The 19382-nt window shown below is 43.7% G+C and overlaps 2 protein-coding genes across 5 annotated transcripts in view; one reads left to right on the top strand and one right to left on the bottom strand.

Annotated features, from left to right (window-relative positions):
• UPF2 (UPF2 regulator of nonsense mediated mRNA decay) overlaps window positions 1-19382 on the bottom strand; it is a 197470-nt gene that overhangs the window by 1647 nt on the left and 176441 nt on the right. Inside the window, exons 23-24 of one of the 3 annotated variants that reach the window (XR_006292715.1) lie at window positions 15357-18713; window positions 12040-13297 (exon numbers count right to left, since the gene is read on the bottom strand). The exons of 1 other annotated variant lie outside the window; for it this stretch is intronic. Coding sequence is in view for 1 of the 2 variants with exons in the window: in XM_043552968.1 (XP_043408903.1) it covers window positions 18707-18713 (7 nt within the window). In the remaining variant the exon portion in view is untranslated. Of the gene's footprint in view, window positions 1-12039; window positions 18714-19382 lie in introns of those variants that run through there. One more of the 3 variants, XM_043552968.1, reaches the window with a different exon arrangement.
• Window positions 6253-19382, top strand: part of PROSER2 (proline and serine rich 2) — a 32302-nt gene continuing 19172 nt past the window's right edge. The window contains exons 1-2 of one of the 2 annotated variants that reach the window (XM_037889323.2): window positions 6253-6437; window positions 7456-7540. The gene's annotated coding sequence lies outside the window, so the exon portion shown is untranslated. The remainder of the gene's footprint in view (window positions 6438-7455; window positions 7541-19382) is intronic. The other variant, XM_037889324.2, reaches the window with a different exon arrangement.

Below are 19382 nucleotides of genomic sequence, written 5' to 3'. Positions count from 1 at the left end.
CAGAGTAATAGTCACAGTAATCTTAACAATAAGTCAATAGTAATAGTAATAAAATGTAACTCAGGCTTTTCTGCTGCTAAATCTGTCCATGTTATAATTATCTCATCCTCTCACAGCATCTGCCATATCTTTCTGTTCTTCCCATCTGTTGCATCCTGCCTGACATGTAGACTGTGAGCTCTCTGGGGTAGGGGGACGGTCTTTGTTATTTGTTTGAACAGCGCCAAGTACAATGGGGATCCGGTCTTTGATCAGGCTTCCTAGAGGCTACCACAATAAAAGTGAGTAATACTAAATGATAACTACCCTTCATTTTATTAGTTCTTTCCAGTTGCTCAATACCACCCACTCAATCAGATCAGACCAGACCAGTCCAAATATGGAGAAAAAGACCCAAAAATGAAAGCTAGTAGTTCAGGAAATTTAAAATAGTGTGGGATGGAATGTTGGAGAACAAATTAGGTTCTCTTTGACCCTAAATTTCCCAATTCACTACTTGTAGACTCAGGCATGTGTAACAGTAAAAGCAGACTAACAACACTGCGTGGGATGGAGGTGGATTTTTGGTCTGTCCGATACATGACCTCCCTCCCAATGTGAGCTCACAGATATAAGCCCAACCCTGCAGCCCTGGTGCAGGCAAAACTCATAGAGGAGATGCAGGATTGGGCTCCAAGTCGATATGATGGTTCTGACGCTATCATCAGGTATGTTTTGTTGTTGTTATGCTGCTTATTGAACAGAAATCAAGCGAGCATAAGCACACATGAAATCCTGTAATGGCTTGTTGAGCAATGACCAGAAATGTCAATACCACGTGCTTATCAGTAAGCGGTGGCACAGGAAAGAGATGCATGCTTCACATTTCTTTTCAAACAGGTGTAACAAGTTAGTGGAGTGCTGTGTGAAGGAGCTCTCTACCCCATATAACGTACGGGTGATAGGCTGGAACTATACACCATGAACTTCACCACCTTCAGTATTGAAAATAGGACACATCCCCTTGCAAGTGCTTTCCCCGAAAACTGTCCGCCCCTTGGATATAGCAATTAAGTTAACGGATTGTGTAGAAAATGAGGAAAGAAGAAAAAAGTGAAAGATTAAGTAAAAATAATTTGAAAACATCCTTCCAGATGACCTATGGTGGGGAAAGAGAACGCATAGAGAGAACCAGTTTTTCTGTATGCCTTCCTAGGTTTTGTTGTAGAAGGCATCAACACCATCATGTGCATGGTATAAATCATTCAATACAAAGACTCCGTATACACCTACGGGACTGACAAAGGTCTGGAAAGCAGCTGGTTTCCCTCACTGTGATCACCCACTGAAAGGGAAAAGCTAGGAATAAGATGCCGTGGCTGCTGCATGACACATGCAGTTAATATTTGCTAGTAAGCAGTAGTCATGATACTTTACAGTTTTCTAATTTCTTTCATCTGTGGATCTCAAAACATTTTACAAATACCGTATTATGGCCCTGATTCAGGAAAGCATTTAAGCACAGGCGAAATCATAAGTGCTTTCCTGAATCAGGGCCTAAAAGCATCCTGTGAGGTGGGCATCATTCCCATTTTATATAGCAAGAGACGGCGGCACCTCTGTCCTGTAACGATGAATAATTCGTTAGTAGTTAATCATTTAAATAATGGAATAATGATTTCATATTTAATCGTAATTGTTTAATAATTGGCATGTGGGATTGACACTGGCCTATGACCTTGTACAGTGGTAAATTGTTGGCAGCCAGAGCTAGAAATAGAGTGTAGGAGTCCAGAATCCCAATGCCTTGCTTGCTCTTCCCACCAAAACTGCTCCTGCTCCTATATAAAATTCTAAACATGTGATGGGGTGAGGTGCTATAGACATTTTTATAGCCAGAAATGTGGGTGATCATTTTACTCAGCAGTGGCCAAAGCTCACATGACTCTCCAAACATTGGTGATTAGGTATCTCATTTATTTGATAAAAAGAAAAGGAGTACTAGTGGCACCTTAGAGACTAACCATGATTAGCCCATTTTCCCCAAGTCTCTTTCTGCTTCTTTGTGAAGCACCACAGATCAAAACTGTGTCATGGGTATGGGTGGAGAGTACTAATTTCCATAAGCACAGTATAAAGTCCAGTTTAGATAATGGTTTGAAATCTCTGTAATGGTTTGGAAAATAAGGGCATTAATGTGATGACTGGCAGGACCACAAATGTGCTTAGGGTGACCAGAGGTCCCGATTTCATAAGGACAGTCCCAATGGTTGGGGATTTTTCTTATATAAGTGCCTATTACCCCCCACAGTCTGTCCCAATTTTTCATACTTGCTATCTGGTCACCCTAAATGTGGTATAAATAAATACTTCCGAGATAGTTGGATTATCACAATACTTTTGTTTGTTTTATATGGGTGGGGTTGCCAATTTTGGTTGGATGTGTTCCTGGAGATTTCATCACGTGACATAATCTTTAATGAAAGATTAATCTTTAATTCCTGGAGACTCCAGGACAATCCTGGAGGCTTGGCAACCCCTATATATGGGGCTTCATAATAGATCCTGCTTGTGTTCTACCCAGTTTATGATCTTATATCACACCCATCATGATGATATTTGAACAAAAGTGCTATTGCTACTTTTGAAATGCTTGTTACACTGCGTGTATGCACGGTGACGGGAGGTGGAGCAGTAACATGCATGCACATGCGTGCGCACACGGACACAAGCTGCTTGGATAAATCACAGTTAAGGCCCCAATCCTGCAAGCTGCTCCATGTGAGCAGATCCCTGCATCCACCCAGAGTCGGAAGTGCTGGAACAATTTTTATAGTGGGGGTGCTGAGAGCCATTTAACCCACCTGTAAACCTTGTATATAAGGGAAACCACTTCAAGCCAGGGGTTGGTGCTGCAGCACGCCGCACCCCAAGTTCCAGCACCTACACCCAGAGTCCCACTGAAGTTTCAGAGTTTTATGTTAAGTTAAGTTATGTTAAGTTATTAACTTAGGCTTGAATAGAGACTGGGAGTGGCTAAGTCATTATGCAAGGTAACCTATTTCCCCTTGTTTTTTCCTACCCCCCCCCCCCCCCCGACGTTCTTGTTAAACCCTGGATTTGTGCTGGAAATGGCCCACCTTGATTATCATACACATTGTAAGGAGAGTGGTCACTTTAGATAAGCTATTACCAACAGGAGAGTGGGTTTGTGGGTGGGGTGGGGTGAGAAAACCTGGATTTGTGCTGGAAATGGCCCACCTTGATTATCATACACATTGTAAGGAGAGTGGTCACTTTAGATAAGCTATTACCAGCAGGAGAGTGGGGTGGGAGGAGGTACTTTTTCATGCTTTGTGTATATATAAAAAGATCTTCTACACTTTCCACAGTATGCATCCGAAGAAGTGAGCTGTAGCTCACGAAAGCTTATGCTCAAATAAATTGGTTAGTCTCTAAGGTGCCACAAGTCCTCCTTTTCTTCTTTCCACTGACATTTGTAAGAGTTCTATGATTATAAACTCTTACTGAGGTTGCACGTACTTACTACATGTATGTGCAGTGCCTAGCACAATAGAGTTCCAGTTAGAGCTGTGTGAATAACTCTTTACTGACCAAACTGAGGGGGGGGGGGGAATGTTTTGGGTTGACCCAAGCAAAAAATTTTCTGCAAACTTAAAAAGTTGAGTAAAATGAGTTTGGGTCAATCAGAAACATTTCACTTTGTCTGAGTTATTTTAACCTCTTTTTAAAAACAAAGCTGAGATAAAATTCGAACTGAAAAGTTGTTTTGATTAAAAAAACATATTTATGTTTTGAAAATATATTTTTAAAAAGTTTAGTTTTTTTTTGTTCTTTGTTTTTGCCCCCAATGGACTCAACTCTACAAATTCCAACACAAATTCACAACATGTTTTGGTTGACCCAAATCTGCATTTTTTGGCAGAAAAAAGTTTCAACCTAAAAATTACATCGAGTTCTAGTCCTGATCTCTAAGTGCTAAAATAATACGTCGTAAATAATAACAACTCCACTTGCTGTACTAGAAATCAGGGGTAAGTTAAGAACTGCAGCAAACCATTTCAAAAAGGCAAGACGGGGCAAACACCAGCATTTAGCATTGAAAAAAACTCTCAGCTGTGTTTCAGTAACATTATCTTCAAACAGATAATTGTATTTGTCATTGAGATGGAGGCACTGTTTAATAAAACACACAATGGAGATAAAGTGTGGGCGACAGAAGAGTTTTCTTTTCCTCATTCAGGCAGAAGCCCTAGAAGAGAAAGACCTGGAAAAAAAAGTCAAGACTCCTAGCTCTGACACTAGTTTTCCTAGCTCTGACATTGTGGTGGTGTTTTTTTCCTTAAAATTTCCCACCAGTGCAGTTCCGCAGGAGGTAGAAAAACAGCAGGACCTCTAGAGGCTGTAGCAGTGTTGACACCTCTTGTGATTTGACTATGAGTCTCTTGCTAGTTGGTGTCTTTAAGGCCCCAGGTCCTGGAGTCATGTGATTATGTGAGACTCTCAGCTCTCATTAAAAAAAGAAGTTTCTAGCCCTGCTGATTGCAGACAAAAGCTTGAAGAAGTGATCTCTATGGGTTTAAAAACCAAGAGAATAAAAAGAACTATTTTTTTGTTTTAACACTATCAAAAGTTTTAACCCAATTTCATGATTTTTTGAGGCCTGACTCATGATTTTGGTTGGCAATATTGCCAATGTGCTGGCTTTTTAACTAGAGTGTCATCTAGACCTAGGGAGGTAGGCACCTAACTACCTTTGAGGATCTGGGCCTGAGCATCTCTGGACTCACATTTCCCCATCTGTATAATAAAGATACTTACCTCCCTTGGTCACAGGGTTGTTGTAAGGGTTCATGGATTTTTTACATCAATGGGGCTGTCCCACAGAGTAAAACTAGGCACACACTTTAAGCATTTGCTGGTTTGTGCCCTTGGTTTGTAAAGTGCTTTGAGTCCCTGGGTTGAAAGGTGCCCTGCAACGTTTTTGATCTGCACATGATCGTTGCTTTAAAAACTTAAACCAATAAGTTCAAGATGAGCCATGAGAGCTGGCGAACTCTCACTGTGATGCACGGCAAGCTATTACGCACATCCCTTCCTCCCCACACCCGTTTATGTATTTGTTTGGGATGTTTTAACCGGTTTACAAATCCCTGCCAGGTCAGTATCAGAAACAAAACCAGCTGTGCAACAGAGCGCTTGTGTTTAAAGAGACATTACGTCACAAGCCAGTCATTGGGGCTCTCTGCTTACCAGGGTGTTACTGTATTGCAGAGTGAGCATTGCACTATTCTTCACCTCAGAGGGTTCTCAAGCAGGGGTACGTGTACCCCTGGGGGTACTCAGAGGTCTGCCAGGGAGCACATCAACTCATCTAGTGATTTGCCTAGTTTTACAACAGGCTACAAAAAACCCAATAGAGAAGTCAGTACAAACTAAAATTTCATACAGACGACTGGTTTATCCTGCTCTATATACTATACACTGAAATGTAAGTACAATATTTATATTCCAATTGATTTATATTATAATGATATGGTTAAAATGAGAAAGATAGCAATTGTCCAGTGCTGTGGTACTTTTGTATTTGTATGTCAGCTTGTGTAAGCAAGTAGTTTTTAAGTGAGGTGAAATGTGGGGGTAGGCAAGACAAATCATAGAATATCAGGGTTGGAAGGGACCTCAGGAGGTCATCTAGTCCAACCCCCTGCTCAAAGCAGGACCAATCCCCAACTAAATCATCCCAGCCAGGGCTTTGTCAAGCCTGACCTTAAAAACCCCTAAGGAAGGAGATTCCATGGCCTCTGTAGGTAACCCATTGCAGTGCTTCACCACCCTCCCAGTGAAAAAGTTCTTCTGAACATCCAACCTAAACCTCCCCCACTGCAACTTGAGACCATTACTCCTTGTTGGCTCATCTGCTACCACTGAGAACAGTCTAACTCCCTCCTCTTTGGAGACCCCCTCTCAGGTAGCTGAAAGCAGCTATCAAATCCCCCCTCATTCTTCTCTTCTGCAGACTAAACAATCCCAGTTCCCTCAGCCTCTCCTCATAAGTCATGTGTTCCAGCCCCCTAATCATTTTTGTTGCCCTCCACTGGACTCTTTCCAATTTTTCAGAGGACTCAAAGGGGTAAACTAGCCTGGAAAGGTGGAGAGCCGCTGCCCAGCGCGCTTGGGAAAGGCTGGGAGGCTGGAACACCGGGGAGCGAGGGGGAAGGGAGAGGACTCCACCCCAGAGCCGGGCGGGCGGAGGACTGTCCCTTTAAACGCCGGCTGGGGCGTGGGCCGGGCGCAGTGCGCATGAGTTCAGTGGCTGGCTGCTGGGCTGGGTGTCCCTGCCCGAGCGGGAGTCACGGCACCCGGGAGGGCTCCCCAACCAGCGCGGGGCGCCTGCACCTGCTCGGCTGGCGGACGGAGCGGGCTGCGCGGGCCAGGTGAGTGCCGGCGCTGGCCGGGCTGCGGGGCGGGACGGGCTCCCTAGTGTCCGAGCGGGACGGAGCGGCCGGCCGGCGCTGGCAGGTCCCAGCTGGGTGCTCGGCGCTGTCTGGAGCTAGCAAGACGGGCTGGCGAGCGGCTCTGCTCGGGGGTTCCCGCAGGGCTGTGCGGATAAGGGTCCCCGTGTGTCCCTTAGCCCCCCTGTGTCCCTGCCTCGTCGCCCCTCCGATCTCATCCCGGATCTCCGCTGAAAACCGCCTTCCCCTGGATCGACCCGGGTGCTTTGGGAGGAAAGAGGGGGCACCAAGTGGCTTCCTTGCCCCCAGCGCTGACTGAGGCGCCGGCCAGGGAGCGACGTGCCTCCCCCCGCGTGTCACCCCGCAGGGACGAGACTCCGGCTTGTGCGACTGACCCACTGACCCATATCCGAGGGGGCGAGAGCTGCCGGAGCTCTCCCCTGCCTTGGACTCGCCGCGCCCAGGGCTTCGCCTTTGCTCAGCGCCGAGCAGGTTTCGTAGGAAACTAGCCCACGATGCTCTAAGCACCGCCTGGGAGGCTGTGGCTCTCCAAAGCCAAGCGCCTGGCTACCCTTTGCAAACAGGGTTTTTTTTCTTTCTTTCTTTCTCCTGTTCAGTAGGCGGCTCCGTTGATGATGCGGTTGGTTTGTTTATCCCTAATGAGCTGGGGTGGGGGAATTAAGAAATGTGGGTGGGGGAATTAAGAAATGTAGCTGTTGAGGTGCAGCTAACCAGAGCCAGGAAGACAAGCTCGTGTGCTCTGTAATTCTGTATTTCTGCTTGCGTAATGATGTTTATATAGCCCTTGTGTATCCAAAGATCCTCCCAGTGCTTCCCCAATCTCTCAAGTGTGTCTAACAGTTTGCATGCGCCCCCCTTTTTTGGGGGGGGGTATTGAAAATTTTCCCACCCATCGCTGCAAGTGGTTAGTATAGACACGGCTGCAAGAAGTGGCTGTTGGGGTTTTAAACACCCTGTCTTCTGAACTTGATCAAAACAGGTCGACGTGATTCAGTGCAAGAGCGTGAGCCATGGGGGTGGAGGGATGAGCGAGCCTCATGCAACAGGGCACAGATACAAGTGAAGTAAGTGCTTGCGTGCAGGGAGAAAACGATGCAGGAAAGCTAAGTGGTATTCATGTATTCATCCCAGTATGCTAAAGCTTGGTCTTAAGAACAGTTTTTCCTTTTTTTGTCCAGATGTGGGGAAAACTTAACTGAGCCCTGGTCTACATGACAAACTTCTGTCGGTATAATTACGTCATTCAGGGGTATGGAAAACCCACATCCCTGAGCCATGCAGTTATACTGACCTAACGCCTGGTGTAGACAGGGCTGCGTCGACGGGAGGGCTTCTCCTGCAGACGTGGCTACTGCCTTTCGGGGAGGTGGAGTACCCATGTTGAAGAGAGAATCGCTCTCATCGGCATAGGTAGTGTCTTCGCTAAGCGGCATCGTAAGTGTAGACAAGCCCTGATGTACTGCCAGAAGCAACGCGTGGCAGCGTTTTAAAAAAAAATGGTTAAATGACACTACGTACCAGTGAAATGAATTTTTGGATGGGCAGGATTATAGTCTAATCCAGTGGGTGTTGGGGAGAGGCTGATATCATCTCCTCATTTCCTTCCCCCCCCACACACACACTTTTTTTTTTTTAGCCATTGAATCAGTGGCAAAATCTCAATTGACTTTAAAGGGAGCAGAATCAGGCCCTGATGTGCCAAGTGCCCTTTGACTTTAGTGGGAGTCAGGATGGTTTGAGGGGGGGAGTGTCTTTATATCAGCAAGCTGAAAAGCCATTTACTTGTGGTTGGGTTTATGTTGTAGAAAGCACAACTGCTGGTTTCTAACAAATATTTAAAAAGTCCATGGCAAACATGCAATTTTCTTTATAGTATTTATCATTTGTATCGCGCCTAGAGGCCAGAACTGAGATCAGGGCCCCGTTGTGCTAGGTGCTGTACATGTACTAACAGTTCTCAGTCTAATTAGATGAGACAGCTGAAAAGGGAAACTGAGGCGGAGAAAGGTGAAGCGACTTGCCCAAGATCAAATTCTTCACTTTTAGGGTTTTTTTGGGTGTTCACCCCCCCCCACCCCACCCCCACACAATTGCAAAGCAATAGCAGTTAGGTACCAAAAATGCATAGCAGCTTTTTTGTGCAAGGAAGGGAAAGTGGAGGGAAAGATTTTATTTTTTCTTTTCCCTCAAACCGGCTTAAGAGAGAATAAATCTTGGTCTTAAAAGCTTGTGTATTTTCTGACTTAGGCTATTAAACGGCATTATTTTAAGACTCTTGTACAGATCCCTGGCTAATGCAGGACTGCAGATGGGTGCTACTGTAGAAATGCAGCAATTTCTATGTAGAATAATCACTTCGCAAATCTTGTTATGTAAAATGGAACTACCTTAGAAGTCAAACGCTTGTGAGAATGTCTTATTTATTATTACGCACGGATGAATCTGAAACCAATACTAGGTTCAGATCACTGGTCACTAATAGACAAAATAGATATAGTACTGACTAGCGTTACAAGTAACATTTGAGTGGGGAGGGAGGGATTCTTCCTTTGTATCTCCGAATAGTCAGTTTCACTGTTCTCCCTGTATAGTCCATGTGTTTTCCCTTCTTGCTTGTGTGGGCGCTGCGGAGAAAAATATTAACCAGGAACGCAGGCAGTGTGGTGAGCTGGGTGGGTACAGTTATCTGAAACCTTTTTTAAATGGACTATTTGAAGCTGACAGCGTCCCTCTAAGGACGGGAGCGTGTGAATAAATGTTAATAGGAGGGAGCCTTAAGAAGCCAGCTGCAGTATCACATTCTACCAAAACTATTCGCAAAAAGAAAAGGAGGACTTGTGGCACCTTAGAGACTAACCAATTTATTTAGTCTCCAAGGTGCCACAAGTCCTCCTTTTCTTTTTGCAGATACAGACTAACACGGCTGCTACTCTGAAACCTGTCAAAACTATTCTGTTATCAGAATGTATTTGACAATTTGGAATTCTTGTTTACCACTGGCTTCAGCTCCCAGGTAGGTTGTATTTTGCTTAAATAATCACTGAGGTTAAGATTTTTGTCATGACTATTTTTAGTAAAATTCAGGGACAGGTCGCAGGCAATAGACAAAAATTCACTGAAGCCCACAACCTGTCTGTGACTTTCTAGTAAAAATAACAGTGGTGGGAGGGACTGATAGGGGATAACTGAAGCCTGGGGTGGGGTGGGATTGAGAGCCTGAGCCCTGCTCTCAATGGAAGGAGGGGAAGCCAGCACCCGCTGCCCTCAGGGGGCTTGGGGCTCTGGGGTCCCCCCGCCTCTTCTGGGGGCTCGGAGCTCTGGAGCTGGGAGCTGCGAGGGTCCCCTGACACCTGTAGTGGCAGAGAGCTCCTGCACTGCCACCCCGGGGATGAAGCAGAAAATGTCACTGAGGTCTCTAAGTCATGGAATCTGTAACTTCTGTGATCTCTGTGACATCTTCTCCTTAATAATCACTGTTGATCCTTATGGCAGAAAAGCTCACAAAACAGGAACAAATCCTTAACACAGCCTGTTGCCTCCGGCAGATGATCCTTTGCATGTCTCCTGCCATTTACCATAGCTCTTTCTGAGGCAAAGCAGCACTCTGACTTCTCTGCACTGCACATCTCTTCCTACACCCTCCCTACTAAGTTGGAACATTCACAGGAGATCGCAAACTCCATTGCTGTACTGTGACGTAGCGATGCTGTATTGGGCCTCATGGGTGTTGGGGACAAAAATTCTCATGCCTTCCTAAGTATGGTAGAAAGCTATTCACCTGTGATCTGTACAGCAGTGGGATCAAAGTTATGGGACCCTGAACCCCAATGATGTTACACTTGTGACAAGACAGAAGCTGACTAATTAAAGAAAAACCTGTACCTTGAATTGTCTGTATTCTGTGCAGTTCCAAAGCATAAGTGACTCTACTAAGCACCAAGTTATCAAGAGGAGAAATGCAAACTAATTAACTTTTAAAGTCCTCTAAAATTCCCCTCCTGGCAATTTGCATAAGAATGTTTAAAGTCTTGGGAGACTTCAGACTTATGGCGTATTTAATACCTAATGTAAAATAGGTCTAGACAGCCATTGGTGTTGTATCTAGTTCTTCCTTAAGTAGTCACAGGCCATCAAATCTCAACCATAGCTGAGCAGTGAGCTTATCCTCCTGTAAGAAGTTAATCTAAAGAAAAGTAACTGCTTGCCACTGGCTGAGGTTTTATTTTTAGGCGCGGTAGGGAGGGATTTTATTTCTGCAAACACATGGGAGCTAACAGCACTATTTAGAGATCTTTTTCTGGTTGTTTAACCTGGTATGTTGCATCTAGGCCTTTCCCAGTTGTTTTGTTTGTCTTAGGGTAGATAAAGTTGCTTTCATATGGCATGATGTGGCTAAAACATATTGATTCTGTAAGTTACAGCTGCAGTTATTCACAACTAGTAAGGCAAAGACTCAAACCAACTGGCTTCTCAACATTGTTCTTATCAATTCTCTTGAACCTGTGCCTAATCTAGAAGTTGCTGAGCACCCCTGACTCCTGCTGAAGTGAGGATTAAGTCTGTAACCAGGATTTTACCGCATTCTGAACACCTGAGGGTCTTGGGGTGATATTTCCAACATAGTAATGGCATGGAATGCAGTAAAGGTTTCTCATCTTGGGGGTGGTTTGGTTACCTTGCCTTAGAACTAGGCGGTTTAACAGTCTCCTATTGTTTGGCAAATATTTTCAAAAGTGTTCTTTCAACAACCACAAAAATAGCCTGCTCTTGAAAATCCAGAAAGACCAGTTAAGAAATAAAGACAACATCAAGCTGGCATCCTCAGACTGAGAGATTAATTTGGTCAAAGATGTAACCTTAACCATTGATATTAAACAAAGCAAGATGACAAAGTACTGTACACGCTGAAGTTAACTATTGTTTGGAGAGGTATGTTAGAGGCAATCACAAATTAACAGTTGCTTTTTTTATTTAATTAGGCTCCTTTCTCCATTTAATTTAGGCTCTGATTTTAGCACTAGAACACATGCTTGAAATCCCTGTGAAGTCAATTGGATTCAAGCACATGTATTAAGTGCTTTGCTGAATTGGTGCTTCACTTGCCTGGCTGTTTTAGGGCCTTATGTACACAGGATTAATTATTATAGTGTTGTCAACTCCTGTGGATTTTTTTTTTTTAATCACAAATATCAGGATGCTTGGTGTTTCTGAAGCCCAGCATGGAGATTAATGTGGCTCTGTGAGAATCTCAGCTTTCATTTACAAAAATAAGAAGTTTCGAGCACTCGATTGCAGAGAAAAGCTTAAAAATGTGACCCGAATGCATCTTAATGGCTCAGAAACCAAAAACTTAATACAAAGAACCCATATTGCATTTTTTAAAAAATGTTATTAATTTGGGGGGGGCTGGTTCTTGATATTGGATTATTCAGGGTTGGTACTGCTGTTATGTACATTAAGGTAACACCCAGAGTTCCCAGTCAGGATCAGAAGAGCCCCATTATTCTAGGTTCTCGTACGAAGGGGTGTTGTACTTAAAGTACTACACAGGATCTTTTCAGGGGTGATAAGGCAAAGCACCATATTTATTGGTAATACATGTTTCAATCAACACTGCATCATATGCATATGATATAGATTACACTCATGCACTCACAGACACACACAAGCACACTCGGTCTTGTTATTGGTTTCAGCGTAGCAGCCGTGTTAGTCTGTATTCGCAAAAAGAAAAAGAGTACTTGTGGCACCTTAGAGATTAACCAATTTATTTGTTATTGTTACCAACTAGTTACTCCCCTTAATTTCACTGGCCAGGTGAGTTAGATGGGGGAGGGGTGGAGCCAGGCTTCTGTCGATCAACATCGGAGCATCAATCCAGACAAGATGAGACCCAGGGTCCCCTGAAAGACACCTCACATTTTTAGCAGTTCCCTCTCATGCAAATCTGTACCAGATTCAAAATCTGTGTCTGTTTCAGTTAGTCACCTGTGGCGCTTCCTTCTGGGTGTTGTCTTAATGCTGCCACACTTATTTTCAAAGAGGGTATTTTTAAAAGAAGGTGCTCGCTTCTAACTCCCAAGGCCGTCAATATGTCTGATCTTCTTTAATAGGCCCATTTTTTATTGTTCTTGAGTTTGGCTTCCATCCCCTCTCCAAAGGTTGCAGCGCTCTGGAGGTGCTTTCCTTGCACACCGTACTCATTCTCACCTCGTTCATTCAACAGGGCAAGTGATTAAAAGAGGGGGAGATCTTATTCTACTCCTAGCAAAAAGACACTTTTTCTTCTACCTTAACTATCTTTAGGGGCTATAACATTATACCAAGGCTCAATACAAAGTTTCTGTATAAGGACTTGATACAAAGTTCCCATATACCAAAGGACTTGCAACACAAAGTTGCATGAAAACAGAGGTCACATGTGGATAGACTCAATACAAGGTTATATGAAGAGGTATAATACAAAGTCATATGAAAGTTTTATGCGAAGATGCTTAATGCAGAGATTTATCTACAGGGGTCACATGCTTTGTTGCTTCTGTACGCCAAGCTCATTGCATACACCAAAGGGTCCTTGCATCTCTTCCCCCAAACTCCCCCTGCCAGATACTGTGTGGGATTTCCCCCCACTTCGGGTCCCTCAATTTCCCCCTGCCCAAGGTTCTCTGTGCACCCATTCCTCCTTACCCCCTTGCCCTCCATGCTGGGGGCTCTGTCTGTCTCCCTTTCTCCACTTTCCTCCACATCAGGTGATGTGTGCATACCCCCTTCTGGTTCCATCCATTCTTCCTTCAGCCCCCATCATTATTTCTCTTGTCTGTCTGGGAGAGAAGCCATTCAAGAGGTCAACATGTTAAACTCTACTGGGAGATTTCAGAGTAGCAGCCGTGTTAGTCTGTATTCACAAAAAGAAAAGGAGGACTTGTGACACCTTAGAGACTAACAAATTTATTTGAGCATAAGCTTTCGTGAGCTACAGCGCATTTGTTCGTCTCTAGAACGTTCCCTGTGACTTTTTTTTTAATGGATCGGGTGCAGTGTTCAAAAGTTATCGTGCTAAAGGCTGACAAACGTCGTTGAGTTAAGTGAAAGGCCTGGCCTACACTAAAAAGTTAGGTTGACCCAACTATGTTGCTCAGGGGTCTGAAAAATCCATACCTCCGAGTAGTGTCATTAAGCTGACCTAATCTCTGGTGTAGACAGCACTAGGTCAATACCTACCTTCCTACCTAGCGCTTCTTGGGTAGGTGGATTATCTACGCTGATGGGAGAACTCCTTCCGTCGGCATATGTAGTGTCTTTCAAACCAGGGCCAACAAAATCCTGGTTTCTACCCTGGGAGATCTTGCAGTCTAAAGCTGTCTATGCCACAGAGCCTATACCAGCATAGCCGCCTAATGTAGATGCAACGTGTGCCAACAGAAAGATATTTTTTTTTTTTTTTTTTTTTCTGCCGGTGCATGAACACCACATCCCAAATGTTAGCTACACTGACAAACACTTTTGTCTGCACAGCTGCATCTGTGCTGGGGGTTTGTTAGCATAGCTGTATCATTAGAGGGTGTGGATTTTTTTCATACCCCTGACTGACACAGCTAGACTGATATTAGTTTTCACTGTATACCGACCCTAAGCTTACAGCGCCTAACAGCTGTGTTTTTAGAACAGCTAAAACAGTTTTTTTGGCCAAATACTCTGCTCACCTGGTTTGTGTGGGTGGGATCATGCCGTGATAGAAGAGCATTTTTAATAAAAAGCTATGCACTACCACTTCTGTCTGTCTTTGAGTATTTAGGAAGCAGCATTCACCATAGTATGTAGGTTAGAGCATTTCTTGGTTACTTGGTCATAATCTGATTTGACCCTGTCTGAGGGGCTGACCAAAATTAGGTTAAGCCCACTTTCCCAGTGCAGATGAAAAATGTATTGTAGACAAGCCCTAACAATGAGATTGTGGCAAACTGGGGTGTGACTCTACCTTGCCCTAGCCGGCTACAGTCTGTCCACTTGGACCCTGCTGAAATGCATTAACAGTTAGTCCCACTTTAAAGAGGACTAGATCAAAGTGCTCTAATTTAAACAGCAGACTAGTGCGGTGTAGACCCACATCCCAGTTTGCCACAGTCTAATTGTTCACATAGACAAGCCCTTTGATATTTGCATTAACGCACTTTTAACTAGCATGAAGTTAACTACTATTTTGCACGTAGTGTGCCCGTAGTCATGCTTTTAACACATTACCTGGTTCAGGTAACCCGTGTTTAAATACAACTTATCCCTGTCTCCACTTGGTGCCAAGTTGTATAAAAGAAGTGAGCTGTAGCTCACGAAAGCTTATGCTCAAATAAATTGGTTAGTCTCTAAGGTGCCACAAGTACTCCTTTTCTTTTTACTTGAACTGAGTTAGCTTTTTCTTAGTGTAGACATACCCTACCATGTTTAAAAAACACACCTAACACAGTTTAAAATCCTAGAATAGGTAGGGCAAGATTTAGTTTTCCATTGGTTTAGCTGGTCATGGTGAACCCTGGGGAAGAGGGGGCAGCTAAATTGAGGTGCTTCTAGAACTTGCCCTTTCTCTGCTAGGATTAAAACACGTCAAGTAGTGCGTGGTGTTAGCTTAGGCACTGGAACTAGGGGTGTTGCTGCCTCCCCTACCCCCATCTTGAAGTGGATTCCATCATGTCCAGGATTTACAGTTCGGTTCAGTGGCTCTCAGGACCCCCATTATAAAAATTGTTTCAGCACCCCAGTGGGCGTTAGACCTTTTTCCTAATGTAGAGAAGGCCTAAATTAACACTCTTATCATGCATGTCCCCAGTGTAGACATAACCATAACTTTTTCATTCTGTCCAGATACCATTGCTGTTTTCTCTTTACCTTTATCCGGGATGCCTCTGTCTCCTTATTCATTTTATCACCAGAGTAGGAGAGTGTGGTGTTCTTCTAAAATTCAAGGATTTAATCTCTTGTGTGGACATCAGAGGAGCTAAGGAAGGCAACCACAGTCGGTATGCATCTTCCATCCCTGTACATAGAGCCATCCACATCATCAAAGCAAACATGCACTCTTCTGATTTAAACATGGCTGTGACTGAAACAGGTTATAAAATGGTTTGGTTTTGTCATGCTGCCTGGTCAAACCTTGTCTAGACTTTTGAGATTAGATTTGTTTTGGTAGCCTCCAACCCCAGCCTACCCTAAGGGGCTGATCCAAAGCCCATTGAAGGAAATGGGAGTCTTTTCATTAATTTCACTGAGCTGCAGATCAGGCCATAACCCTGCACACGCTTATTCATGTACATATAGAAGAAGTGCCATTGAGCTAAATGGTGTGTGCGTGTGTGGACACATGCAGGTCAGGGACTTGGCTGTCATTCTTCACCAAAATAGTTTTACTGGAAATATATTGTGGGGTTTTTGGGGTATTCCAATTGTACTCTTAAAATGATTTGTATATGGTGCTCTTTTCCTTAAAGAATAGGAACAGAATTTGGGCTTAGAACTCTGCAGGGGTCTAGAATACTATCCTGACTTGGTGGGAAATTAAATTTCCTTGTTTATCTCCAAAACATTATATTTATATATAGTACAAGGAGGGGGACAGTTCAGCAACGTTTTGTTTTTTAAAATTTTAATAACTTTCTGAGAATCATGACCATATTTCCTTCAATATATCATGCCGGTCCTGTAAGTGGAATGGTGCTCTCTGCATCTGGATGCTTTCCATTTTGGAAGGATCAATCTTGCCTATTAAGCTCTCAAACGAAATTGCTTTTGTGGTTTGCTACCAAGTACATCACTTAGCTCCCCTAGTATAAAAATTCTGTATCTTCTTGTTGCTAAATTTGAAACAAGGTAGAGGAATAATCTGAGTCCACAGGCTCGAAAAATTTGGCTTCTTGGAAAGAAAGACCACTCCTTAATCTACAGTAATTTTCTGTAGTCTGTCTGCTGAGTCTTTGAATCTTGGGAAGATTAAAACTGAACTCAGATTAAAATTATCAGTGCCAGTTACAAAATATTATTGATGAAATCCTCTCCACTTACTGAACATGGTTAGTTGCAGTTAAATGTAAGAATTGTGCGGCTTTCAAATAACCCTAAAGTAAAAATTAGAACACTATTATTGGGGATTTGGAATTTGCTCTTAGGAAAACTGTCAGTGCTGTCAGATGTACTTTTTTGCTGCCTGGCCTGAAGTGCAATATTTGGGCCACTGATGAGTGATGGGGACAGTCTACCACAATTGATTCTAGTAAGGGCATTGCGTTTAAACACCTGCAATGTGTCCATGAGTGTGCTGTGTAGACAAGAATAAATCCTGTTGTGAACAGCTTCCATTTTTAATACATTTTGAAGGTCAAGAAGAGCAGCTTCCTATTAACCTGCTGTTTCATCTCTCTGAGGATTTATTTTATTTTGAGCCTGTCTGGTTACCTTGACAATCCTGTTGGACCATACCATTGGGGGTGGGGGGGCAGTTGGGTTGGGTTGTTTTGAAGCTCATTAGGAGGTTAGAATAGAGGTGGCTAAAGTAATAAAATCTCTCTCTTGCTGGTGATGGGGGCGTACAAAGACATGGGGAGACTTCTGCATTATTCAAGTCCAAGAAGGGAATTTGTCTGTAAATTATACTAGTATTATAGTAATGCTTGGAGGCCTCAGTCGAGATCAGGCTCCAGGGTGCTAGGCACTGTACAAACACATAGCAGGAGACAATCCCTGCCCTGACAAGCATAAAGTCTAAACAGACAGACACACACAGTGGAGGCCAGGTGAGGAGAAAGGCAGTGTTATCCTTCTTTTATAGATGTGGATATGAGGCCCAGAGAGACTAAATGACTTGTCCAAGATCACACACAGTCTGTGGTAGAGCTGAGTGTTGAACCCAGGTCTCCTGAGTCCCAGTCTAGTGCCTCTACAATACCCACTTGCACTGCCCTCTAGCCTAGGCCAAAGCTGTGTAGCACCAAATTTATCAATAAATTGCCATTTTGGATTATCGCTTTGCTAAAGACCTCTGTCTGAATTACATTTTCTACTCAGTTAGGAATCTCTTCTAACTCCCTGGTTAGGTGCCATAATTGGGCCATAATTCTGTTAAACATAACCTAAAAGATCAAATCTAAGACAATTTTAAAAAAATACCCTTCTGCCCTGCCCACATTAGCAGCTGAACATAGTAACTGATAAACCTGGCTCACAAGCTTTCCTCGCATGAGCAAAATCTATAGGGTAGCCAGGACCTACAAGAGAGGAATAATGGCTACCATAACACATGCTGCCAGTTGTTGGGTTCAAGAGGGTGAAGATTTCTTCTTCTCAGTAGTTTAATCATTCCTTGGAGCTCGATGAAGCCTTTTTGAGCCTGAAATGCAGTATGAATTATAACGTGGAGTTGTTGGAAGTGAAGCTGCTCACAACTGTTGTTACACAGAGTTCTTATTAGCATTGGATCTGAGTGTTCTTTTTCAGGTGCAAAGAATACCCCACTGAGGGCTCAGTCCTGGACCCCCTTGCAGTTTTGCAGTTGACTTCAGTGGGAGCAGGACAGGACTCTTGGGTCAAATAGTTCTCCCTCCTCCACCTGGTTAGGTTAGGTTCGTTTAAACTTGTGGAGGCGATCTTTGGTGAGATGCCCTGGTAATGTGATCCACGAAAATTCTTAGACAATGAACTTGGTGACCTGTTGTCACAAATGGGGCACCATTGTGAAAATTGGGGGTGTATGTGTGAAAAGTTCAGCAAGAAGCTTTAGGGTTAGGACACCAAACCTTAAAAAAACCTGGGGCTCACTGAAAGACACTATGGAACAAATGTGGTGTTTCAGTACATTCAACCCAAGACTCCTACATGAACGTTACAAGGAGATGTTCAAAGGCACAAATGGGAGGTAAGCATTCCGCTTTCATGGAGTTCTGGTAAAAGTTGGGCATTTGTGCCTTTGACAACCTCCCTTACTTGTAAGCAGTGTCTTTAAAGACCGTGGATTAAATCCTTGCCCTGTTGAAGTCAATGAGAGTTCCCCAATGGACTTCAGCAGAGCCAAGCTTTTAACCCATAGTGGTGTTACCTTTCACCAAATGCTGCTGCCATGTGAACAGTCTAGTGCTGTGTCCCAGTGCTTACTCTGAAGATGGAGCTGAGGAATCCAGGTAATAACACAGGATGCATTCTTCCTTCATGCTGCTTGTTTGAATTTGACATCCTTCTGCCATTGCATATCTCTAGTGCCTGCAGAAGCAGAAATGAGAACACTGGCAGCTGCAGCAGTATTACGAACGTGCCTGCCTTGTAACCTTTGTCATAGTTTTCATAGCATACATGTATGAAACAGTAATTCTGGGCATGTACTTACATAGGTGTTACTATACTTACTTACTCTTGCAAATTACAGCAAGAGGTGGGCACAAGAAGAGGGCCAAGTAGGTAGTGTTCATTCCAATGGATAGGTGGCTTTTATTAAAGTTAGATTTATTGTTGCTTGCAAGAGCAGCTCTTTCCTATTTTAGCATGGTTCAGTGGGGTGGAAATCCACGGCTCAGTTTACTTTGGATTGTATTCCTAGAATTTGCTGGATTGCAGCCTAGCTACGTTGTGTGGGAGTCTTCCCAGAAGACAAATATTGGAGTGATGGCACAGCTAAGACGACATTCATACATACCTTTTAGTATATCATAGCATTCTGCCAGGATGAAGTGACCAGGAGAATGGAATAGTTACAGAGCATTGATAGATGCTGTTGTACTGATGTGACATGCCAATCAGCTGATTTAAGAAGCAAAAATAGTCAGTGGTTTCTGAGAGGTGGGGTGGAGGTGGCGTGAGACAGGAGAAATAATCCAGTTGAACTGGAAATGCAAATAGGGATCCCCACCTCCCACTTGTGTTGCCCCTAAGGAG

Source organism: Chelonia mydas, chromosome 1 (genome assembly GCF_015237465.2).
Source record: "Chelonia mydas isolate rCheMyd1 chromosome 1, rCheMyd1.pri.v2, whole genome shotgun sequence".
In the NCBI taxonomy this organism is placed as follows: Eukaryota; Metazoa; Chordata; order Testudines; family Cheloniidae; genus Chelonia; species Chelonia mydas.
This window is presented reverse-complemented; position numbering and strand designations above follow the sequence as displayed.